The following is a 25751-nucleotide window of genomic DNA, read 5'->3' as shown; positions in this document are numbered from 1 at the left end:
GGCTGCCGATACAATGGTGTAGGGAACAAAGACTCAGTGAGAGCCTGGGTCATCTGTTTTCTCGAGAGGCTATACAGGTAATCTAAAGAGAAGCGCACAGTGAGGAAATTGAAAGTGTCAGCAACCTCCTTGAGGAATCCCCACAAAGTCCCCTCACGAGCCTGCACAGTCGGTGCGAATAAGTAAGGCAAATGAAAACTAAGCCGCCTAATGAGCACAGCTACCAGAAACGGGTGGTTTGCCGATTTTAAAAAGAAAAAACGGGAAACAAGTTGATGCACGAACAGGTGAACAAGACCCACTCCACCACCCTCTAAGGGAAGGAACAAGTTGTCACGCCTCATGGGCTCCCATTGAGAGCGCCAAACGAATGTTGCAAATATTCTGTGTATTGCTTGCACCTTCCTCCTCGCACAATGCAGGACTTGAAGGACATACGCGAGCTTTGCAAACAAAAACATGTTACAGACCTGTGCCCTCGCAAACACTGAGAGTTCCCTACCCATCCAAGCCTGTGTTTGCCGCCGTAGAGTTACAATTTGTGAATCCCAGTAGGCTGTACTGTTGCGAACTTGGTGCAGCGGAACGCCTAGGTACTCAAGAGGGCTACTGTCCCAGCATATGCCACCGAACTGGCTTGGCCTAGTTCCCCAATAACCCAACCAAAAGCCTTTGGATTTCTCTAAATTAAGAGCCGCGCCTGATACATCACAGAACTGTTTAGTCAATTTTAGAGCCTCAAGTACACTCTTTTTGTCAGAACAAAAGAGGGCGACACCATCAGCATAGGCTAAAACTTTAACTTCACATCGAGCCAGAGAGAAACCGCGGATAGCTACGCTGTTAATTATACTGAGACAGAGGGGTTCCAGATATAGGGCAAACAACAATGGAGACAGTATGCAAATAATTGGTGACGTCTTGCTCAAAGGCATAAGGCTGTGCTATAAGAACTCCTATACAAGGGTTATTGTTAATCAGGAGCTAACGAAACCAATACCACTAGAAGCATCTGTTCGTCAAGGATGTCCACTGTCTCCTGCTTCCTGAACGACTGCCAAGGCCGAGCATCGTGACAGTTTTACCGTTATTCTCTTTTAGTTCGGACTCAGACTAAAAAGATATACGGTAACTGAAATATCTGTCTCTGTTGCTTTCCTGCGTAATTTTTTCATTAAAAATTTGTTTTTAAGGAAAGGAAATGGCGCAATAATTGTCGCGCATCTCGGTATAAAGCCGCGCCGTAAAGGAAGGGAAGGCGGAAGTGAAAGAAGAAAGGAAAAAGGAGGTGCCGTAGTGGAGGGCTCCGGAATAGTTTAGGCCACCTGGCGATATTTAACGTGCACTAACGTCGCACAACACAGGGGCGCATTTGCGTTTCGTCTCCATCGAAACGCGATGGCTGCGTTTCGATTGATCTCGACCTTTTGAGGTCACCTGCGTCGCCGGCGTTTCAGATGCCACGCTAAAGAATGCGACCTCCTGATCGAAATGTAATTACTCAGCCATAAAACTGTTATGACGCTCATCTTTGACAGTCGTTCAACCGCATCACCCAACATCTCGGTTTCCGTGGTGTAGCGGTTATCACGTGCGCCTCACACGCGCAAGGTCCCCGGTTCGATCCCGGGCGGAAACAGCTTTTTTTTTCTCAATCCGCTGGAGCACAAATATTACTCACAGTTGAACACTGCAGCTCATAGCGAGTAGCATAGAAGAAAGACTGCACCAAGCAAGCGCCTAAATATGCTTTGTTTAGGGACCATTGGTTGTCTTGCCTTCGTGTTGCATGTGCTGCCCAGGCCCATTTCTTCCCCTTGATTTCTACTGTAGGATATCATTAACTCTCGTTTGTTTTCCTTACACAAAACTTTCGCCGACGTCATAGTGGCCGCCATATTTGGGTCCGGAAAGTGCAGCGAAATCCGCGGCGGTTTTTTTTTTTTTTGTTAATCCACATATCGCCAATCGGTTCCTGAGTGCACTGAAAGCTAGCCACAGTACACAAAAATGTCGCCCGTGACGTCACGTGAAAACTGTCTATTCAGGAACTACGGGCTAAGGATGCCCCGTGCTCAGAAAACAGCATTACGCGTCTCGGTGCGAAGTGTCACGCCGAAACGTGTCGAGGCCGGACGCCAGCAAAATTCTTTGCGAACTCTGCCTCTTTTTCCGTCTTTCTTTGTGTGAAAAGCCGTTACGCCAACTACAGCTTCGTACACCGCATCCATAAGGGACAGAGATAAAATAAGACCTAGTAAGAAATTGGTCGAGCTCGGGAATCGAACCCCGGTCTCCGGAGTGCGAGACGAGCATCTCTGCCTCTCCCGTAACCGAGAGTAGAGTAAGCATGAAATGTTTACGGGCCTAATGTCATCTCGGTGGACACCCGAACCGCACCGTACAGGAAGGGAGGAACGCCACCACCCGTTCAGCGCGATGCCTTGCCATTTGGTTTTTTGAGGAAAGGAAATGGCGCAGTAATTCTCTGCCATCTCGGTGGACACCCGAACCGCACCGTAAAGCAAGGGAGGAACGCCACCACCCGTTCGGCGCGATGCCTTGCCCTTTGAACGCAGCGCTTCTCCCCCGGGCCCCTGTGCACCTGCGCAGCTTTGCTTCGATGCGCGAAGCCCCTAAGAGATCACGTACGACAACGAAGTGTACGTGGCATTTATGTGCTTTTTGCAGGCGTTATTAGAAATCGGAAATTAGAATTCCGTGCATTATCAAACGCACAGCGCGACTGATATCTTGATAAACATTGAGAAGGCACTGGCAGCAGTTATTTTTTGTGACTCGTTTGGAGACCAACCGTTGCTTGCATGCCGGTCGCGTAGGAGGGCTTAGAGAGTCTCGTTAAATCTCGTTAAGTCTCGTACGGTGCCCGGATGTTCTCGTTTCAGAGCCCGGATGACTGGAATTCAGTGCCCGGATGACTCGATTTCAGTGCCCGGATGACTCCATTTCAGTGCCCGGATGACTTGATTTCAGTGCCCGGATGACTCGATTTCAGTGCCCGGATGAGTGGATTTCAGTGCCCGGATGATGGCTCTCGGTCTCGGCGTGACGTCACCACACTGCCGACAACGGGGGCTAAAAGCATTTCATGCTTAAAAAAAAACTGCATTGAGAAAGAGTTTGGGTGCTATCATGTTTTCTTGAATGGGGCCCTTAGTCCAGAGTTCTATAGGCGTTTATTATCCCCATACTCCCCGTATGAGGAGAATATTCGTACGTTTTCTCACGGCAAGCTAGCTCAAAAGTCTCGCTAATGTGCTCCGCCGTATCGTTGCGAACGAAGTCTATTGAAGAGAAAAAGAAAACGGGTGTTTCCGCCTGGGGTCGAACCGAGGACCTTGCGCGTGTGAGGCGCACGTGATAACTGCTACACCACGGAAACAGTTTTTTTTTTGTCTTTATTGCCTGTTTTGACAGATTACAACAGATCATAAACAGATGTTCAGCGCTGCACTCTCAAACATCAAGAGCGGACATGTGTTTCACTCGCGTGAGAAAATCAAAACTGTTTCAGGGAACACAACTCTCCCATCAACTCGATAACTTCATCTGCAAAACATAGCTCCTTGTACACTTCACGCAGCTTAAACATGTTTTCTTTGAAGTAATCGCGGACAGAACGCGCATCTTCATCGCAGTGTCGTACAGCCATCCTGCTTCGCCAAATACTGTGCAGGCCAAGCAGGAAAATTACATCATATTTATAAAGATCCGGCTCAACGTCCAGGAATCGTATCCCATACGGAGTCAAGGGTAAGTCTTTCTTTATTGTACGCTGGAGCCGTCCCAAAAGAACAGCGCATCGCAGCAATCAATAAAGACGTGTTTTATTGACTCTGGTTTGTGACACAACAAGCAGTCAGCACTCCATGGTAAAAACAATCCCTTCTCCTCCATCCATGTTTTAACCGGCAAGGTCCCAGTGTGTAACTTCAAGAAAAATGTCTTCACACCCGCTGGTACCACCATTTTTCGTACTCTCTTTAAAACATTTCCTGCTTGGCCTTCAATATAGAGAGATCGATATACTATTGGCTCCGGGAAGACAGAGTCAAGCAAATCTTTTAACAATTTCTTACGCGTGACATTTGAAAGATATTCCAAACTGAAGCGAGCATTAAGAAACCGGAAAGCAAAGACCACTTCTTTCAAAAACCTACTTGCACTGTATCTCATCCCGTCCACACTTGAAATAACATATGTTTGGCAAAGTCGAAGAAAGCCTCACTTTAATAAATGTCCGCAGGATAGGGTCGCGTTGATCTCGAAGGAACATAAACCTTGACACCACCTGCCTCATGTACAAGTGTGGCAAGGAAAGACCACCTTTTCTCAAACGCAGAAATAAATTATCACGTTTAGTCCTCTCCCATGAGGACTGCCAAACAAAAGCTGCGAAGAGACGATGAAACTTTTGAATGCTAAGTCGAGAGCATGAAAGGACCTGCAACAAATAGCACACTTTTGAAACCATGTATACATTAGATATGTTTGCGCGCGTGAATACAGACAGTTCCTTTCCCGACCATTTCTGTGCACACGTGGAGAGTTCTTGAATTTTCTCCTTCCAGAAGTCATTGTTATCTCGATACTTGTCAAGAAGTACACCTAGGTATTTGGAAGGAACATGTGACCACCACGGAAACAGGGATGCTACTGTTGCTTCTTGAGCGGCTGCCAAGGCTGAGCATAGGGAAAGTTATAGTAGTGGTAGTGGCTAATTTAGAAATAATATCAAAAGGAATGACACCATTTTTGCTGACCCCGGCATCTGCAATCGCTACGGGGAGCACCTGAGCTGGGGCAGCGGAAATAAAGGGACAGCAGGCAGACTGGAGAAATGAAAGGAAATAGGTAAGGGGACAGCCAGAAAGGATAGGGTAGAGGAGTGCAATGTACAAGTAAGCTATTTAAACGACAACATTTGTACATGTAGAGCGCCTGTGATCTGCTCAGTCAAAGTTCTACAGCTGTCGTTATTTCCATTTAGTTCAGCGTCTGTCTAAACTGATAGGCGATACCTGAAATAGCTGTATCCTGCATATTTTTTGTTTTCATTTTGACCTTTTCAAGTGACGTGCATCGCCGGCGTTTCATACGTCGCTCTAAAAAAATGCGGCCATCTGATTGAAATATATTGCCAACCACAAAACTCTTACGACCACTAGCTTTGACAGCGGTTCAACCGAGTTGCCACACATCCCCGTTTCCGTGGTGTAGCGGTTATCACGTGCGCCTCACACGCGCAAGGTCCCCGGTTCGATCCCGGGCGGAAACAGTACTTTTTTAACGTTCTCCTAGCGCAGATATGTCTATTTTTTTTTAACAGAGGCATGCAGCTCATAGCGAGTGCCACAGAAGAACTCCTGCACCGATAAGAGGTTCAAATATATGCTTTAATCAGCAGTAGGACAACGGCTACTCGACACTTTCATTTCTACGTTTAGGGCTGTAGTGAAGGTAATGATCACGGAGGACAGGCACATGTCCCATTCCATATCTGGAGTCAGTATCGTCTCTATGTAGTAAGGTACAACTAAAAAAAAACCCGACAGCAGCTGTTAACACTGGACCACGCTCCGCGGCGTCCTGTACTGCTCCGCTGGCCAATCACAACAGTAAACGAAATCAGGTTTTAATCTTTGACTTTGTGAAACAATCCAGGTATCAAAACCAGGCTGAACCTATTAAGTTTTCTTTGTGATTAGTTGCTGCTTTGGGTAAAAAGAAAAGCTCTAACAATGGACGATGTTTTTTGTCGTGGCGAAATTCTGCGCGGCTGTCTTCAATATGGATGGCGCTTTACTGCAAGCTGAAGTTGTATCCGTCTATAGTGCAACTTGGCAGTGACGACCACAGGAGCAGGAGGACGTACCATGGCGCCATCTATCGGCAGGGCCCGCATGAAGCTAGAACTGGGACCACGTGTGTCGCCCTCCTGCTTTACGGCGCGTCTTTCAGTTTTCGAAGCGATAGCTTCACTACGCCAGCCACTTCACCTCGTCAAGCGTGGTCGCACCTCGGCCGTATGCCCGTGGCTGCGGCTGTGCGCCGGAGCCACCGTAAGAGCCGTTGCCTAGCAACCGCCGCGGCGGACACCCGAACCGCACCGTACAGGAAGGGAGGAAGTGGGAGTAAAAGAAGAAAGAGTAAGAGGGGCCGCAGTGAAGAAAATGAAAATTATATTTGAGGAAAGGAAATTACGCAGTAACTGTCTCGCATATCTCGGTAGACACCTGTCATCCGTTTGTAGAGGAAGTGGGAGTTAAAGAAGAAACAGAAAGAGGGGCAGCAATGAAGGAAATGAATTTGAGGAAAGGAAATTACCAGTAACTGTCTCAGATATCTCGGTGGACACCCGTCAGCCATTTGACGACGTCAGAGATTACCCAAGTAAATCATCAGTAGCATTACATCGCTTAACCACAGCGAAGCCTGAAGCTGGCTAATTAATGGCGCTGTAATTCTCTGTCATCTCGGTGGACACCTGAACCCCACTGTACAGGAAGGGATAGAGAGAGAGAGAGAAAACTTTATTGTCGGAAAAGAAGGGTTTCTGGACGCTTAGCAGAAGGGCCAGGTGGCCTTTAGCTGATAGCTGGCGGCGACCTCTTCGGCGCGCTCGATGGCTCCTGCCTGGACGGCGGGTTCGAGCTGCGCAGCACTTCTTTCCAGGCGTCTGGTGAGGGAGCTTCTATAAGAGCTTCCGGAGGAGGATCCTCCGGGCAGTCCCATAGCCCCATAGCATATGATCGAGGGTGGCAGTGCTACCGCAGTGTTTGCAGGTGGGGTCTCTGAGATCGGGGTAGATGTGGGCGTAAATGTACGGGTTCGGGTAAAAATGGGTTTGAAGTCTTCTCCAAGCCACCTCTTGGTGTTTGGAGAGTGACTTGTGCGGGGGAGGATAGATTCTTCGAGAGAGTTTGTAGAATTGGGTAATTTCGTGTTACGAAATCACTGCCTCCATCTCGGATCCCCCTGGACGAGAGCCCACCGCTCGGCCGACAAAACCTCGAGCGTATTGGTGGGCTGCTTCGTTCCCTGGGTTCCCTGAATGGGCAGGAGTCCATACCAGTTCTATTTCTCGTTGCAGTGTAATATTTGTGAGGATGTTTCTAGCAGTTAGGGATTTTCTACCGCGCGAGAAGTTGCGTATGGCAGTCTTGGAATCACTGAGAATGATGTCAGCATCAGTATTTGCTTGGCCAAGGCTATGGCCGCTTCTTCTGCTTGATCCGCGAACTGGGAGTGAAAGAAGGAAGAGAAAGAGGGCCGTAATGAAGAAAATGAAAATTGTATTTGAGGAGAGGAAATTACGCAGTAACTGTCTCGCATATCTCGGTGGACACCTGTCATCCATTTTTAGAGGAAGGAAGGAAGTGGGAGTGAAAGAAGAAACAGAAAGAGGGGCCGTAATGAAGAAAATGAATTTGAGGAAATGAAATTAAGCAGTAGCTGTGAATCCACGTCCTGGGACGAAGATGAAGAAGGAACGAACGCCCAGCGAAACGCAGCGGCGAAAGATTGACTTTGCAATTCGACTGAGCGAGTTCCACTCGGCCACCCGTAGCTATCGCGTCACTCCAGGTTTAATCATAGCTAAACCACAGCCAATTTTTACGTTAATGGCTTTGTGGTCCTGTTTACGCTCCGTTTGTAAATCGATATCTTTGCCAACAACGCACCTCATCGCGTAAGCTAGCTGTCGCCGCACAACGCGGTGCTTCACTCGCCGCTATGTCATGTTATTTCCGACACACCATCACGGGGAAAAGAGGGGGGGGGGGGGGGGGGGAGGTGTACACGCCGTTTCGTTTTTAAACCTAAACCCACAAATCGATACAGAGATATGAGTTCTTTATAGCAGGTGCGGAGCTGTGCATTATAACTCATATCGATGCAATACAAATGCACCGTTCCTTGAGCTGTCGAGTAGCGCAGTAGGGAAGACGGAGCGGTATTTTTAAATGCTTAAAACTATGGAGCTGTGTTTGAGCGGACTCATTCGGCGTCTGTGCTACACGTATAACAGTTAGCGCAAACAGTAAAAGAATCTCTCTGAAATATTTGCTGCACGCATGACAGTTTGCGCTTGCGTTTTTGCCCGTTCTCGGTGTAGCTAACCGCGCTTCTTTCGGAACGAAATCGGAGGCTGCATCGGATTCAGTCGCGTATGTGTGGCACTGAGGCACTAAGAAACGACATCGGCAGGAGGCTAAATAACCAGTCGCTGTTACCGCGACAACAAACGACCGAACAGTGCAACGGGACAAAAAAATTAAATAGTATTATAACGCGGCTTGCATCTTTTAAAATGCAGAAATTCTGTCGAGCACACACTGCTGCCGCAGTAGAAGTCACGTGACCCCACCTGGCCGCAGGTTAGACGCTAGCGCAGTCAGCTCCAGTGCTGAACCTCGCGTCCAATATCGTAAGGTTTAAGGCAATGAGGACTTATCGGTGTGGCTTTGGTTGTATTGCTTGTAAGTAGTACCAAAGGCCTGTGTTGTTTCTTATCCTTTATACAAGTGGTAGAAAAGCTCCCTGTTTAGACTATTCATGGTGATAAATTAATCGAACGTTAGAAGTTCCGTTAGATCACGTCATGAACATGTGAATTCAGAAATGTACCACGCACACAAAACACAATACTGTCAAGAACAGATGACACCCGAAAGTGAAATTCAACCCCGAAAATAAAAGCAATAAATTAATTAAAAGCGAGAGCACAAACAGTGGTCGTTACAGGTTTCAAAGAGCAGTGATCACGCTTTCGAAGTGTACCAGACAGCATAGTGTCGTTTAAAAGGTATGTCATCCCTCTAGCCGCTCCATATACCCAGCATTTCTCATGCGACACATGCACACCTGTGTACCCAATGGGAAGTGTTCACCGATGTCTTAGTGGCCGCAATTTTGCTATCAGTAGAGCGCTGCAAAAGGACACTGGCGTGTCTAAAGGAATTATCGCCTCCTGCTCCGGAAGTCAACAAAACGCGCTAAACAATAAAACGGCACCATGACGTCACGCGGATACCGCTATACGGTTACTGGCCAGCCACATTCAAATGCCACACAGACAAGTACCGAAATAGCAGGAGCTGCAGCGAAAGCAGAGAGAGACAAATGACAAGTAAAAGGAGAGGGAGAAAGGCGAGCAACCTACTACCAACAAAGCTGGCAGAATGCCGAGAAGAACGTCAAGCTGAGCGCCGCAGGAGAATATAAATAGAAAAAAGAAGAAAAAAACGTCAAAAACAGTGACGTGCCATTAGTCGAAGTGTCGCCATCGCTGGCGGAAGGGCGCAGGCTCCAGCATGACAGATTGTACTATGCCGTAGGTAAGTCCATCAAGCCGCTGAGTTTTGTAAGCTGCATGGTACCAAAAGCTTGAAAAAAATCCTTGCGGGCGGACTTTTGTAGTGAGTCCTACGGCTCTTTACGCGGAAAGGAAGGGTCCGTAGTGCTCAAAACCAGCAAACAACTTGTCCTAAGCATTTTAACTTACGAATCCATTGATTCAAACAAGAGCTTCATGTTCACGCTATGTTTTTATTGATGTAGGCCATCAGGAAGCCGATAAGCAGGAACAGGAAATGGATTATCTGCGCAGCGTGATACCTGCGCTTCCACTGTTTTTCTAGACGACAACACGTGCAGCTTACATAATTCACTCCGACGCATGCCGTAGTCGAAACAGCCAAAATGTCGCTTTTATTCACTCCCGCTGGGTCGGGACTCTGCGCCAGTATACAATGCAAACAAAACATCGAGAACAAAACATTTAGAACGAAACATGCGATGACACACGCGTTCAAGCCACCGCAAGGTGTGTTCGCAAGACGCTCGTTATTAGCGAGTGTCGCGATTCCGGCCACTCCGGGACTTCAGAGGTGGCCGTGACGCAGGCGCATCTGAAGCATGAGGTCGCGCTGCGAAGCCAGGACGCCGACCTCTTTCTTGACAGCCTCCAGCCTGGAGTAGCGGCCTTCTTCGCAGTCCGCAGTGTCATCGCACTGGACGTCGAACATGGCAGCGCACATGCCGTGCTGGTCCAGCTGGCGTATCTGCAGATTGAGAACATTCAGCCGGGAAGTGTCATTAGCTTATGAAGCCGTCTAGTGCGTTTTGAGAAAGAACAAGCTGCCGCTCTTTGTAGAACGCTTATGGTACGAGAGCGTGTGCGACTGAGACTGACATGTACTACATACACGAATGTGCGAGATGGTCGCACAGAACAAAGTATCTCATATATCGTTAAGCAATAAAATAAACTATTAATCTCCCATTGATCATCAGTGCGTTGCCCTGGATCTGAGGCTGCAACGTGCCCTCGTCGCCTTGGCCCAGGACGTACTGAGCGCCTAATAGAAATGATGTTCCAATAAAAGTGTCACACCACCACTACCACCCATTGATCAACAGCGGACATTAACCAAAAATATAAATATTCCTTATGCTCCTTGCTTTTGGTGGCTGTTGGCTTCCTTCATAGGTATTTCATAACGACCCCGCATTCCCCTTTCATTGCCTGCTCTCCAGCACTACAAATGGAACACACAACTGCACCCCGCCAGTCTACACTGCTCCTGGTTCTCTCCAGCCTTATCGGTCAGCGGTCCAAGGGGTAAAGTAGACGACACCCCTAGACTGCGTATCACACGCGGCGTCGATAAGGTAATTCAAGAGGCAATGCACCGTATATAACGACCTGCGTTTTCCTGCGCATAATATAGAGAAAGCAACTTAGGCGGCCGCTACGTAATCTCCTTTTTAGTTAGTTGCCTGCCCCTAGTCAACGCTAAGTGCCAAAGAACGCACGCGTAAGTGCAACTGCACGCGTAACAGTACATGACATACTTGCTGAGGCAGACGCTGGTCCAGAGGTTTGAAAATAACGGTGGGTTCTAATCAGGAAGGTTGCTCATGATGTGTGAATTGTTAACAAAATTTTCTTCAACGTCGTTCCATACAAACATTGGCGTGTTACGCCATTGCAACCACAAATGGCACAGTGCCAGAATGTTACAGCAGCATCGTTTCCGGAGAGTAAAGGTCGGGGGACTGTCTCTGATGCATCTCTATGTGCGGCAGGTTGTTTTAAGGTTTTGTTTCCTGCGTGACCAAAATGACGCCTTTCTGCGAACATTCATACAAATCATGTTATCCAGTGCACTTCCAGAATTCATTGTCTCTTCTTGCAGTGCTCGGCGGTACACAGTATCTCGTTTCCTGCGAGAGGTTGTCTGGTCGTTCAGGTTTTTGCAAGTGCGGTTCTCTCTAGAGTATTTAGCGAATGTAACGCCGAAGCGATTATACAAGGATCTCATTGAACAGTTGTTTACAGCGCCACTGTACAGAACCTTATACTGTGAAGGCCCTGGGAAAGACGTTCTCAGGCGAGTTAAAAAGATGACTGTTGCACCTGGCGTCAAAACATTCTTTTTCAAACTGCACACCGGAACCCTACCAGTAAAAACATGGCTAGAGGAAAAGGGCCTTTTTGTTCCTTGGGGCTCGAACTGTCTCCTGTGTAGAAAACCGGAGACGGTAGAACATGTGTTCCTGGATTGCTGGGATGCGGTGTTCTACTGGGATGTTTTGCAAAGAACCCTAAAAAAGGACTTGCCATTGACACCGCGCGGAATTCGGTACTTGACTACTGAAAGTGATGTTGCACAGTACGACCAGATTATGTTATTGGGCCTTCACAGCATTTGGAGGAGTAGAATGGCTGTTCGACATTGTGACTTGAATGCACGATCGGTATGTGATTATTTTGTGGAACATGTGTATAAATTAAGAGAAGTCTTGAAGCAACAAGATTACGCTGATGATGTATTGAGTCTGATGGACCAACTTGTGTTAATGAAAGTCCATTAGACACGGTTGTCTGCCAAGGGGCATGACAACTACGATATTTTACTTATGTATTCATTCATGCAATAAAGAAAAAAAAAAGTTTCCGTGGTGTAGCGGTTATCACGTGCGCCTCACACGCGCAAGGTCCCCGGTTCGACCCCGGGCGGAAACAATTCTTTTTTTTCTTAATTCAGGAGCTCCGTAACTGTCTTCATGTTCGTATTGCGCACCTTATATAGGTTAATAAAAAAAAAGTTCTTCTGTTTCACTGTCTTATTTCACATTACCCCCGCTACAATTGCAATTTAAAATGAAGGAAAAAGACTACTCGGCCCCACTTGTTCGCTATGCACGCATATAGCCATTCCATGCCAAAATGAATTAATGGCACGCGATTGCGTAAAGGAGGACGGAGGTGAAGAGGATAGAAGAGTGGCTGGACGCGGCTTATGTTAAGGAAGCACTATTCATTTGTTGTTCATCCCATCCTAAAATAGCATGCATGTAATCCATGCGATGCTCTACGTCCAAGAAGCCACCCTCGCCTCGGTATGCCCACAACCTTCGAGATGTGCAGTCTTCATCAAAAGTTACCTAGCACATGTGGTTTGTTTCTTCGCCGCATAGCGAAGCACTTACGGCAGCCCTTAATATGAATCTGTGCAAGGTGAGATCTTTTCCTCACGTTTTCACATCTTTTGGTCTTTAGGGCTGCCGTAACGACTCCGTTATACAGCTGAGAAGCAAAAACCGGTTGCTCGGTTAATTTTGGCAAAGGGGAAACCTGTTTACGTTCTGTTGAGCAGCACTGATTGAGGACAGAAATTGCGGCACGCGGCCGAGCCACAGATTATTGCAGGTTAAGTTATGAAAGAAGAAGCTAAACGATAAAGCGAATGCATTACATTCGGTAGAAAAATTCGAGGTCAACGAACTGCTACCAATATGCGAGAAGTGTCAATAATAGGATATCAAAGGTAAACAACGAAAATGCGTTTACCAGAGCATCTTTCGTTCGATTAAGCAATGCACGGCCCTCCAAACAACGAGCACAACAGCGAAGGGGAAAATGAAATGAATGCCACTGAGGAATACTTTTTTATACATTGACCTGTATATCATACGTACGCACGCACGTACAGCCTTTGTCAAAAGTTTAAAGCCCAGGGGGTTTGCTTCTAAGGACTATTGTGGAAGTCCTACGCATCGGAGGGCGCAGAACCAAAAATCTTCATACCTTCAGGAGATTTGGGACGATGAGGTCGCATTACGAGCAAAGCAATGCAGCCCAGAAGCAAACCCCCTGGGCTCTAAACTTTTGACAAAGGCTACACACACACACACACACACACACACACGCACGCACGCACGCACGCACGCACGCACGCACGCACGCACGCACGCACGCACGCACGCACGCACGCACGCACGCACGCACGCACGCACGCACGCACACACACACACACACACACACACACACACACACACACACGCACGCACGCACGCACGCACGCACGCACGCACGCACGCACACACATACACACACACACACACACACATATACATGTATGCGGTGGTCCCGGGTTCGAACCCCGGACCAGGTCGAATTTTTCTTTAACAGCGAAGTTTCTGAGAAAGCTGTATAGCTTTCCTTTGTAGCCGTACGGCTGCGCTTGGGTGGACGTCAATGAGTAATTACTCCCTTAATACATACATGAAGTGAAGGATGTAGCGAAATCGGCTTTCTAAGTTTTAAACTGTTTCATATATACAGGAAGCAGTCAGGTGCTGCTGGCAGCCTTTAAGCCCCTGAGTAGTGTGCCAAAGGCTCTTTCGAGTCGAAGGTTTCTATACTCGGCGTCATGAATGGATTTATTCTTGGCCCTGAAAATGGCTCGCATACTGCACCGCGACAGTGATCCATCTCGCTCGACGTGCTACGAGAGGCGTAATTAGTTCACTCTATCAGAAAAAGCCCGGGACGTATTCATTGATCGAAAAATCGTGGGCCTTGCATGTGCAATGCGCGCGAGTGAACTGGCTGCCGAAATTGCTCTCACGTCAAGAAACTGTATTCGTCGCAGCAGTTTGCAGCAACGGACAAATCGATCGGCCTCCGACAACAAGGCGTGTAAGCTTAAAATACAGCCCTTTATTCCTGATCGCAGCCAGACACATATATATATATATATATATATATATATATATATATATATATATATATATATATATATCCGCACACACTTACAGGTGTGTGTGCAGATCGCATTGCTGCCCATAAAGCCAGTGGCATGTTCAATATGTTGCCATCTTTAGTGTATAAATAGTGACGCTATCTCCTCAACTTACGTTCATTTTTGGTTATCGCTGCTTGGTCATTTTGCCAAGGTAGTCTTTAGAGGATCACATTGTGAAAACGCGAGTACAGTTCTACTTCGTGCGCTAAATCTGGGTACACTCGGCTCGGGAGTCGCATACTAATAGAGTTTCAATTGGCGGCTAAAATAAGTCGCAATGTTTCGAAAACCAAACAGGGTCAAGATGTCGTTCCCCCCGAACAGACTGATGTTTGCGTTCTTGGTCATATTCTCTTAGAGATTCGAAGTTTTTTAGTTGGGAGTGCTTTTAGCAGTTCAAGCAACCACCAAGTTCAACTTCCGCTCAGTTATTTAGCGGCGTGGTCATTAATCAGGTGATTGGATTAAAGTGAAGTTCAGCGTAGTAGCCGAAGAAGTAGCAACAAAATATTTGGGCCGTGTAAAACACACAGCTGTTTTTTTTTTTTTCAGGACAAAGAAAAAAAAAACAGGACAGAGGAGACTGAACAAATGCTCGTTCGGTGTTCCTTGTCTCGAGGTGTTTCGTTCCTTTTTCAATCACACTCTATTCCCTATATGGGCCATAGTCCTAATCTTGACTGTGCAAAGCAAAGCATAAAAGAACGAACAGTTATTGCGAAGATTTCCTCCGGTTATTCCTCTCTGTATGCTTTGCGCCGCACAGTCGAAATGATGATAAAGCAATATGCCTGAGCCGGATTTTTGGTTATGTCCACGGTCACTAGTCACTAGGGCAATGCTTACTAAGAACACGCCCGCAATAATTACACTGCCTATGGCGGGCCCGTGGACTCTGGTGGGATTCAACGAATTCTCGCGGGATATATGCGGACATGACAGATTCTCTTTGCACTGCTTCCTTTGGGGTCCATCGTCAAAGTCGGGCCTCACGCATAGCTCTTTCACTGGAGGTTATCATCTACGGTACGCCTAAGTGCAGTCTTGCCGAAGCTAAGGTTGGCGTAAGCTGGTCAGCGACTTGATGCAGAGAGTTGTTCGCACGGCATATAACGTTTCGTGAATGGTGGCCGTCTTGGTAAAACACTCATCTCTAGCAATTGAGACTGGCTCTGCGTTGCCACAGATGGGGTCCTGACACCTGTACCTATGTGTACGTGTATATTTCTTGAAGAAATGGCAGATCAATAGATGACTCCTGAATTCGCCTTAATGTGAGGCGTCGGCTGGCGAGTCGTGTTTCGGTTCAGTTCGAGAGCGGCTTTAAGAACAAGGAACAGTGACCTTAACAAGTTTTTTTTTTTTTTCTGAAAGCCAAAGTATTTTTTTTTTTATTTAGGCAACGGAGTTACAGTTGTCTGGGGGGCAGACCGAAAAAGCAGATGAATGCCTGACGGAGAGTGCCCCTTCTAGAACCCACTCAGGAGCACGAGATATTCAACGCAGAAGATTGGCTTATTACGCAGTGTTATAACAGATTGATTTTTTCTCAGATAAAATCACTTCATTTCGCAAACACCTCCGACAGTAATTGCAGTTTACAAACAAAAACGACAACTGCTTGTCGTGTTCTGTTTTCCTGGATGAGGTGTACTATTGGGCTGGTTGTGCTTGGGCATCATAGTCCAAACTGCATAAAGGGATCAGGGACAAGAGCACGAATTGAGACACCACCACCGCGCAGTTAAGCACCTGATTAAATGGCATCTTGGTAACATCAGATAACGAAGAAAAATTTGCAAGTCTGAGCCGGAGGGCAATTTCTTTCTTCGTCTTGTCCATCATCCCTGATCAAGCCTTGCCGTCTACTGCGGCGTTGTTTTTCCCTCCAGCCACACGAAGCAACCATCTTGCGGAAGCGGTTGCTGGCAGCGAGGAGAGATTGCGCAACAGTTTAGCACGCCCTGGTCTGCTCAAGAGAGGCTTCGTGCCAACGCGTATACCTTTTGTAGTAGCGACGCAGTGGTGTCGTAGGAATAATAGATGCTGCCGTCTCCGGAAACGACGGATATTCCGTCGTCTTTGCTCTGGCCCGTGTCCATCTCCGAGATACGGTCACATGACTGCATTAGGGAGAAGCTTATCAAGTCAGAATGATGAACAAAGCATATCGTGAGCATTACGACTGAGTGAAACAAAAACAAGGCAGGAAATGTGCTGTCTTTACTCGACTTAAGTCCCTATCTGGCCAGAAAACGCTCTCGCGAGCACAAACGATATTATCTGCACTCGATATATGCTTTAAACAAACTGGGGCGATTTTAAGAGGTGGTTAAGCGGTTTGAGACGATGCGGCAATTATTTGCACAGGTTGGATTTCGTCTTTCTTTTTTGGTAACGGTCAACCTAACATCTGCATGTCCCTGCTGTATTCTCGGCATTATAATCTGACCAATGGCAACAGGCCGCAAGGAGATACTAACACCTATATAGTGTAATGGAGTTTAATGATGTGAGAGGCACATGAAGCATCTTAGAGCATGCATGAATTGGTTTGAGGCTAGACGCGTTTCGTAGACGAGATTGTCATACTGTTGTGAGACTAGCGACACAGAGAAAATAACATCGACCGGCAATCCCTCTGACATAAAACAGGAGTTTGTCTTTTGGCGCTCTTGTACGGCTACGCTCCGGCGATGAATTCACGCTGCTTTCATTTGGGGTGTCAATCAATAACACCACATCAATACCGTTATATGCTAGGGAAGTGACCCTTGTGTACGATCGGATACCGATGACAGAATCCAGGCAATCGAACGCTAACAACACTAATCGGCAGCTCGCATTACCACCGAGGGCTCTGACTAGCAGAGTAACTGATACAAAGCGACGAAGGTACACGCCTCTGCAAGGTAGCGGTACTCTTTAAACAGGCATCTTAAAACTGCAATCAGTCAAACTTTCCATGTTTATTACCAGTCTAACATGACACTGGGAGCAATGAGCCCATTTTTTTTTTACTAAAATATTTGGGTGAAGTGAGCCCGCTGACTTAAAAACTTTAAATCTTTGTTCTCGTTCCTATAGCACCACATATAGCTGTTTGTTTTTTGCCAAGGGCATTCATAATGTGATTTCGTGCCAATAATTAGCGCCGCATGCCTGTCGCTGGGCTACATTGCTGACTTTTTCAACCTTAGAATTCAGCGCAAACGGGCGGAGACAAAATAAAGAAAAGGAAAGAGTATGTTCTCGTCGGTTTGCGCTGCATTGTAACTGTAATTCCACTTCAATTAGCTCAGTCAGCATCCTCTTGCTAAATTTTTGCGAAAGTTTAATTTGTAACGAGAAAAAAAAGGGGCCCTCTGTATTTGTAAGGACTTAGCAGAGCACTTTTACCACTTGTTAATGGTTCCTACCAAATTTTGAAGAACTGTTCTCTCGTACAGCTAATTAAAGTCAGCGATGTTATATTATTGGTGCTCACGATTCTATGATATATCTGCATGTTAAACTTCGTTATCATACTGAAAATAAATACTTGAGGGCTAAATGTACATCATGAAGCGGTTCTTTTAATTTTTTTGCATAGTTTCACCAAGAGCAACGACGAATGTGCAGGAAATTTCACGCTAATTTTACAACCAAACAACCAAACGAATGGTTTCACAACCTGACCATTCTAACGTGCAGACTGAAGTGAAAAACTAACTCCGCTCCAGTGCGTGAGGAAGCAAGACTGACATGTAAGGGAAGAAGGTTTACTGCATTACAGTGGCCAACCTCAACGAGCGACCGTCCACGGCAAGCCAAAACAGAGGAGCACCGCCTCACCTGGAACTTACTCTACCGATTGCCTGATACGGAAAAATGGTATACGTGAGAGCATCAATCCATCTCACTGCCTCTTTCCCGAATACCAAGTTGTAAACACGCCGATGGCAGCGTGGGTTGTAGGCGGCAAGTTCGGTGTTGCGTGTGATGTGTCAGAAATATTCAAGTCAGCACCATTCGAACGGAACCCACGCGAACCGTTGGCCGCACATAACTTGCTGACAGAGCTTCATTCATACTCCTGCCACACTCAGGCGTGCCATCGATCTGCACATTTATTGGTTCCTTCCGCGTTGACGGAGTGCACCTTGGCTCAATCGGATGAGTGCTTCGCTTGAACGGGCCTTATATGTGTAGAGGTCACCGGTGCAACTAAACGAGGTTTGGTATCGAAAAAAAAAAAAAAAGATGGCAAAAGTGAGACGCAAAAGAACCTACAGTGGCTTCCGGTGGTTCGAAGCATGCAGCTAGCGACGTACGGCGCTCATGGCGTGAATCCGACCGGTGATGGATGAACGGCCAGTGTGAAAAGGAATAAAGCTACGTGGTTCTCGATATAGCGCAATGTCTCGATCATAACGAGAGTTGGGGGGGGGGGGGGGGGGGGGGGGGGAGCGGCGATACACGTCACAGCTGTCGTTCTCGTCACGTAGGCGTAAGGTGCCCTAGCGATTGGCTAGGCAGCGTGACATATCTCTGATATTAGGTGGGCGTAGCATACTATTCTTTTTCATTTCTTTTTTGACAGAATCAGCTGCCTGGGGGTGGATATCGCCGACTAATACAAATGGTGCTCACACGTGTTATAAAATGGAATTAAGTAGGAGCCCACTGACCTGTCGTTACACACGGCATAAGCTGACACGTCCAGATGTTTCTCTCTCCACTGTGTGACAAGTTACCACCACGATAACAGCAATAAAATAACGCGCGCACACACAGATAAACAAAAGCGACTCAGTCGCTAAAGCGTTCGGTTGAGCACGAGATCGCGGATTGCATTCTGGCCACCGCTGCTGTATTTCGACTGAGGCGAAATGCGAAAACGCCCATGTTCAGTGATTTACGTACGCCTTAAAGAATTCAGGTGGTGGAAATTATTCCGAAGCCCACCGTTGCGGCGTTCCGTATATAGTACCCAGTGTGGCTGTAGCACGCCTGAACCTGTCTGACTCAGAGCGTACTTTCGATGCGTTTTTGCTACCCGTGCTTCCTGCAGAAAACTAGAAGTGTTTGGTTATGCAAACGCTATGGACTTCATATCTGACCTCCGGCGAATTCTCGCTTTTGAAAACTTTGAACATCGGTTCTAAACATAATTTGTGGTTAAACCAGCAAACGTTCATTCACCAAGTGTGAAAAGAAGCAGAATTTGCAAAGAATATTGGTCCCTTAAGTCATGAAACATGTAGTAGTAGTAAGTGGTTTTAATAAAAAAACATAATAAATGGAAGGAAAAATTTTTGCAAGCCCCGGCATCTGCTATGTCTGCTGGAAGCACCTGAAGTGGGGCAGCGGAAATAAAGGATAGCAGGCAGTGTGTAGAAGTGAAATGAAAGAGGCGAGGGGACAGTTAGAAAGGACAGGGGGAGAGGTACACTGTAATAAATCTATTAACATATTAACATATGTACAGGTCGCACGCGCGTGATGATCTGGTTGAGCACAGTACAGGCACACGCGCACGACACAATGCACAGAACATAGGACAATAGAAAAAAAAAAACCTTTACTAGAAGGACAACGCGCAGTAAGAAGACAGGACAAGCGCAACTCACAGCCGGTTTATTCGGAGGCAGGCGCCACTAAATATGGGAGCGAGGCATGCGCCAACCTCTGTCACATATTTGGTGGCGGCTGCGCCAAAGGTACGGCAGCAAAAAGTGCAATAAAAGCATATAAAAAGCGGCCAATACATTACTACCACACAGAATTTAAAAAGGTCGTTTCGCTTCGGTACAATGTCAATGAAGTTTCAATGATTCACTCGCGTTCTTTATTCGTTGTCAAAAATCCTTTCACAATTTCTCGCAGAGTTGCTGCTGTTTCTAAAAATATTTATTTCATGTAACTTTTACCTCAGGTAGGTAGTGTTGATGGGTCACTTTTAGTATGCCGTTTTTTTTTTTTATTTTTGGCGCATGCGCCGACCTCTGTCCTATATTACTGGTAGGAACCGCCTCCAAATAAATAACTTATTAGTTGCGCTCGTCCTATTTTCTTACTACGTTTCGCCCTTCCGCGCAATTCATCATGACTATATGGGAAGTATCCCTCAAGCATTTTTAGTAGGATGCTCGCTAGCTCAAAATACCTACTCCGTACTACACTCGGCCATCGGGCTTTCTTCATTTCAGCTTAAGTCGATTCTCAGGAACAATTTATAAAATCAGCCCTCACCATTTCGTGGAAATTGAAGAACTCTCCACGCAGCGGGTCGAAGGGCGTGCCTTCGAGGACGACGTAGTGGGTGATGCACATGGTCAGCGTGTAGCACATCACCAGGTTCGGATGCAGCTTGCGCACCGACTGCACTCTTTCCACGGCTTGTTTCTGCGCACGGGGCGATAAGTCGAAACAGAAAACTTCGTGTGCGATGGTTCGAAGTAAAGCGCAGTGCACCCTCTAACCTAGCCTTCTCTATTATAAGCGACGCTAACAGACATTGGTAATAATCGCCGTTTGCAATAACCAAACCCCACAAGGATCAGATTCAAAGAGCAGTCGATGCGATAAAGTCGATGCGACAAGCGCGAATTTAAGTAAACGTAAACTGAGCAGTGTTTACAGGGTATGCAAAAACCGGGTACATTAGCTTGGCTACCAGCCTCTTTAGATCAAGCTGGTTAAGAAACTGACACATTTCACTGACCTGCTAGCACGCCGATGCAACGCACTCCAAGGCTTAATTACCTTCGAGCAGCAAGCTGAAGGCTTTTCTTTTTCCTGCATGAGCTTATTGGCTGAGCAGATAATTACATAAAACGCTAAAACGAAGCCGTAACCATAGTGCATTGTTACTACGGCAGCAAAGACTTAGGTTTTTCGTTCTTTTCGTAATCATTAGATTGGTACTTCTATGCTGTCATCAAAGTTTTCACCACCAAAGCCGTGCGCAAAATATTCCAGCAGCTTAAGCTCGCTGGAGGCTTCACGTGCACAGCAACATTATGATCTTGGATCACGTTGACAAATAATAGGTCAACTGTTCTGAAACTCCGGACGCACGGCACCCAATAGTTACTTCAATTCGACAACAAAAGTGCGTGCTCTAGTGGGCTTCTCATCCTTTCGTAAAGACATTTTCTTTAGTACTCGCCTTAAAGGGACCATGAAATGATATTTGCTGAGATGAGGAAAAACGCACGAACGAACGATCTTGAATTACGCGTCACCACACCGCAAAAATTTTCAAGCTAGCTTCATTAACACCAAAAATACCTGCGATTAGAAATGATGCTCCTCCTCATCCTCCTAAACTCATTCTCGCCGATTGCCAGAAAGAAAAATATAGAAAAGAGGTCGGGACTGCACCCAACCGCGCCCCTTCTAGCCCCATCCAGCCCACGCCACCAAGTTACGCCCCGTGAGAAGGCTCACCCAGATTGCCCACTGACGTCATCGAGGTAGAAGGAAAGGGGGGGGGGGGGGGGGTGCTAAGAACATTAGGTGAGGTGCCACCTTGTCGGCTGCAAGCTACTGCGAGCATCAATTTTATAAATTATTTGAAAGTCATAGTGTCTACGCAGAGCTTTTAAAATTTCACTCGAATACTCACAAGAACCGCCCTGCATAAATCTTTTCACTAGAACACGACAACCAAAATCATTTCAGGGACCTTTTATGTCTACAGTGAAGCTCCGCCCGCTTCACGACCACCATACACTGCGCCTCCGCGAAAAAGAAATAGACCATTGTTATAGCTTTTCTTGACAGCTGAAGAAAAAGCTTCTGACCACAAGACGATATTAAAATCGCAAGAATTTTGATCCCTCTCGCTCAACAAAATTAAACAATTGAAACGTTGATCCTCATAACTGGTGGTATTGCTTGGCGGAGTAATACAAAATCCGGCAGGCTATGGGCTGTTAGTGCCAGCTTCTGTTCTTTTTTTAGTTGTATCCTACTGCAGACGCAAGAACATATAGGTTCGAGGGGCGACTCACCAATTTAGTAAAATGATTGGGTGGCTGGACGACTGTCGAGTTCCAGATATCTATGGGCGCAACGTGTGTGACGAGGTTCGAGAAGGTCAGGTACCTGTGAAGTGAACAGACGCGAATTAGACTTCCTATAGGCACGCCTTCCTATCGAGCTCCATTTCCCTGTGAATCTAAACAGGTAAAGATGAAACCAGTAGCATTACAGAGCCTTCCCTCGCCTCAAAACACACCGTAACACCCATACGCACGGAATGCAGCGACAAAGCTTAATTTATTATTTCTGTTTATCGAAGCCACAGAAAATGATAGCAAGTGGTACGCACGTACTGACCAGCCACAAAACCAGAGTGCACATTTATGGTATTTTTACTGAAATTCATGCGAATTAAGGCTAACTAAGTAGACACGCTGGAAGAAAAGTATTCAGAGGGACGCCTAATTACATTATGTGTCGGCAAAGCGATAGCATTAAAAGCTGTTGATGCCTTAACATCGAGTTCAGCTTCATTCGTTCATGGTTGCGTTTCCAGACTCCTGCACATGTGCCTGCACACAACCACACATATTTAGATTTAGAATACTCATATTCGGGCTCTTTAGCTGGTGGTTAGATGTTTCCCATGAGGCGTCTAGATGCGGCGACGCGGAAGCAATAAAGATGCATCGAAACACATAGCTGTCACTCCGACTTCGGTGACGTCAGTTCTAGTCTTGTGACCTTCCGATGATGAGAATTATGCTATGTGACGGACGGATGCAGCTCTTCTTCTTTTTTTCCTAGTGCTTCTAATGCTATCATATTAACAGCAATTGGCAGTGTTTGCACTGCATATGCTCGTGGTTGAATGACTTTGATGGCATTGTATTCCGCACAACTTACTTGAGCGGCTGTACCAGGTCGTCAGCTGAAATGTCAGCATCGTACGTGAAGCCAATGGACAGAAGGTACTCGCCATTAGGCAGCAGCTCTTTGTTCAGGACCTGTAGTGATACAGTTTCATGGGTGAACTTTCGCATCGCCAAAGCCTTTTCTGGGGAAAAAAAATCAGACCTTGGTGTGTAACTGTACAACTGAGCAATAACGCTTACTGTCGAACTTGCAAATGAAGAAACAATGCTGGAAATAACCGCAATGTCTTTTGAAAAAGGTGCGTACGCCACAACTAGAGAGCAGTAGGATTTGCTGATCCTCATTGATTTGTTGGTGTAAACTGAACCTTTGCCTCACTTCTGCATGTGATTTTTAATGCTTACAACACCGTACTTCTTGTTCCGTGAACATCACCGACGTCTTTGCGATTTTGTCTGTTCATGTATTTTTGAAAAGCGCTCAGCACGCAGTTGAATTTTCTGTGTTATGCCGCGAAGTACTGGTAGTTTATTGCTTGACTGAGTACTTTCGCGAAAATGAGCCCATAATACATGTGAAGAAAAATAAAAACATAATTCTGCTGCAGGGATAGAGAACCGCGATTCGGTACATTATATTTATACGGCTTGTCTAGTGAGCAGGCTGCGACAAAAACTTAATATAAGGATCACTTCTTACCGTTAAGCCAACTACTACTAGGCGCTCACGCGCAGAGAACTAGTCAGTATACTAACTACGACACCCCACCCGCGTCGCGCATACGCGACGCGCGTTGGTCGTCTTTCGTTACTACCGTGATAAAGAGAAATACAAAGTTTCAAGGCAGTAAAGAAAAAGCAGAACTTAGCGAACTCAACTGGTACGCACACGTGAGCAGCGATGTTCGTGAATGTAATTACGACTTTGCAAACAATCATAATCGTCTTTGAGCGCAGCGTGAAGTGCGCGTGTAAGTGAAAGTGCTTTCTGGAAGTTCGGCAACACTGCGGGTTCAAAACGAAATTGGGCAAATGCTTTCTTTTTTTAACATTTTCTTGCGTGGTTGTCCCACTTTCATCTTCCAAGGCTAATATCACACACTTCCTTCGCTGATCTTACGACCGGGGCTAGCTAGCATGGGACCGAAAAGAAACCTCAAAACAAAATAGCGGAAGTCACCACATGCTAGAACGCCTCAATGAAGATCTTTGGCTGCATTAACGCCCAAACCCTTGGAATAATTCCCTGAAAGCCGACGGCAGTAAATGATGACGATAAAGGAATATCCAATGCAAGCAATGATCGCGCAATAGGCGCCCAGTATAATGGGCGAAAATGCTCGCGACTATTTGCAGCCTTTTCACGGTCACTTTTATTTCCAGCTACGACAAAAGATGTGGGTTGTTATAAAATGCTTGTAGAGCCCTTCAGGACCAAAAACCCATTCATGGTCAGCTTCATTTCCATTTACAGCAAAGGCAGCAGTTTCTTATGAAATGCCTTTAGAGCCCTGCACTACAAAAAAAAAAAAAAAGAAGTTAAACGGCGGTAGGGTTTTGACGTAGTTGAACCGAATACAGGCGCGAAAATATGCGTTTAGCCTGGTTGGCTAGTGGTTTTGCTTTTCTGGGTTGTCTGCACGTCTGGCGGCGTTATCACTCAGGTTAAGTCGCGATCGAGGTTAAGCTCATTTGATATGTTCGCGCCATCGAGGTCAAGCTGATCTGATCTGTTCGCGCCGGAGATGTAAGTGGATGAAAACGAAGATGTGCAAAACACAGCTCGGGAATGTTGCAGTTTAACACGAGGCGTGATCGGATGCTGTGATAGGATAGTTAAATAAAGACAAACAAAAAGCGGTGATAGCATAGAGTTCTCGTGCAGTGGCCAGCGAAGCTATCTTCGAAGCTGGGCTCGAAACCCAGCCGCGGCAATACTTATTTCATTTCCGCACCCTCAAAGTATTGCAAGCCACAAGATTCTTGGTTGGGTTTGACCACGTGAGGTGCGTTCGCAATAGAACAGGAACACACGGCCCCCCGGAATAAGGGCAGAGGTAAAATGAGAAGCACAAGCGCCTTGCCTTCAGTACATCGGTCCACATTTCGAGGTTCTCGTGGGTGAAGTGAACCTTGTATATGTCGAAGCCGTCGAAGTCGTAAAAGCGAAGAAATACGCGGACGTTGTTCGCGAACAGTTTCATGTTCTCCGGGGAGTTGCGTGCCACGAGCCTTTTGAAGAGCTCGTCAGCGTCGAAGGACACGATGAATGTCACGTTGCTGGCCTTCCGCATCTGGACGAACCTTTCGAGCCGGTCTGCAGAGGACGTGGGATGAGGAAATTGAGGAGGAGGAGGCAGAAACCTGCGCCCGGATCGCAAAACGACTCCACGCATGCGGAAGGAGTTGTCCGGCACTTGATATTTGCTCGAAGATCAGATCCTCTGAGGTACGTTGCTTTTATTTAAAAAGAAAAAGCTCATCTCTTTGTTGGCACACAGAAGCAGAGAGGAACGTAAACCAGAACTCAAGGAAACAAGCATATCAAGGTTACACGGTCGTCTCCTCTCAAGTGTTGCCCGCTGCACAGTACTTACATTTATTTTTTTATTTTTTTTTACATTGTGAGCGTTGCCCGCTGGCCACTCTAGAGTTCAGTAAAGAAGGTCAAAATCTCTGCAATGCGCAATTTTCATGCAAAATTAAAAACAGAAGCATAATGAACATCAACATGAATACGGGGTACACGGTGGAGTGATGAACAGCAGGCCTAGATTAAAGTAAG

The 25751-nt window shown here is 46.5% G+C and overlaps 1 protein-coding gene and 4 non-coding genes across 5 annotated transcripts; 3 read left to right on the top strand and 2 right to left on the bottom strand.

The window, feature by feature from the left end:
- The first annotated feature begins 1566 nt into the window (after positions 1–1566).
- Positions 1567–1639, top strand: TRNAV-CAC (transfer RNA valine (anticodon CAC)). Its single transcript has one exon. It is a non-coding gene; the product is annotated as a tRNA-Val (tRNA).
- Positions 1640–3330: 1691 nt separating this feature from the next.
- TRNAV-CAC (transfer RNA valine (anticodon CAC)) lies at positions 3331–3403 on the bottom strand. Its single transcript has one exon. It is a non-coding gene; the product is annotated as a tRNA-Val (tRNA).
- A 1823-nt stretch (positions 3404–5226) lies between these two features.
- On the top strand, positions 5227–5299 carry TRNAV-CAC (transfer RNA valine (anticodon CAC)). The gene has a single exon. It is a non-coding gene; the product is annotated as a tRNA-Val (tRNA).
- Positions 5300–9751: 4452 nt separating this feature from the next.
- LOC149340835 (uncharacterized) lies at positions 9752–25362 on the bottom strand. The gene is made up of 6 exons (XM_089551195.1): positions 25051–25362; positions 22998–23098; positions 22121–22214; positions 20355–20507; positions 16124–16243; positions 9752–10088 (listed from the first exon to the last, which is right to left on the bottom strand). Exons 1-6 carry the CDS (start codon positions 25360–25362, stop codon positions 9909–9911), a joined length of 960 nt encoding a protein of 319 aa, XP_089407321.1. The 3' UTR covers positions 9752–9908.
- Positions 11983–12055, top strand: TRNAV-CAC (transfer RNA valine (anticodon CAC)). The gene has a single exon. It is a non-coding gene; the product is annotated as a tRNA-Val (tRNA).
- Positions 25363–25751: the final 389 nt, after the last annotated feature.

This window comes from Amblyomma mixtum, chromosome 6, assembly GCF_055824585.1.
Source record: "Amblyomma mixtum isolate Tamu chromosome 6, ASM5582458v1, whole genome shotgun sequence".
NCBI lineage: Eukaryota > Metazoa > Arthropoda > Arachnida > Ixodida > Ixodidae > Amblyomma > Amblyomma mixtum.
This window is presented reverse-complemented; position numbering and strand designations above follow the sequence as displayed.

Bases quoted from the DNA above. Each gene is read 5' to 3' on its own strand.
- LOC149340835 (XM_089551195.1), bottom strand. From the start codon at position 25,362: ATGCGTGGAGTCGTTTTGCGATCCGGGCGCAGGTTTCTGCCTCCTCCT. The intron at 22,215-22,997 runs GTAAGTTGTGCG...TTCACTTCACAG, and splicing joins GACCTGGTACAGCCGCTCAA to GTACCTGACCTTCTCGAACC. The intron at 10,089-16,123 runs GTATACGCGTTG...CTCAATCTGCAG, and splicing joins CTGCGTCGCTACTACAAAAG to ATACGCCAGCTGGACCAGCA.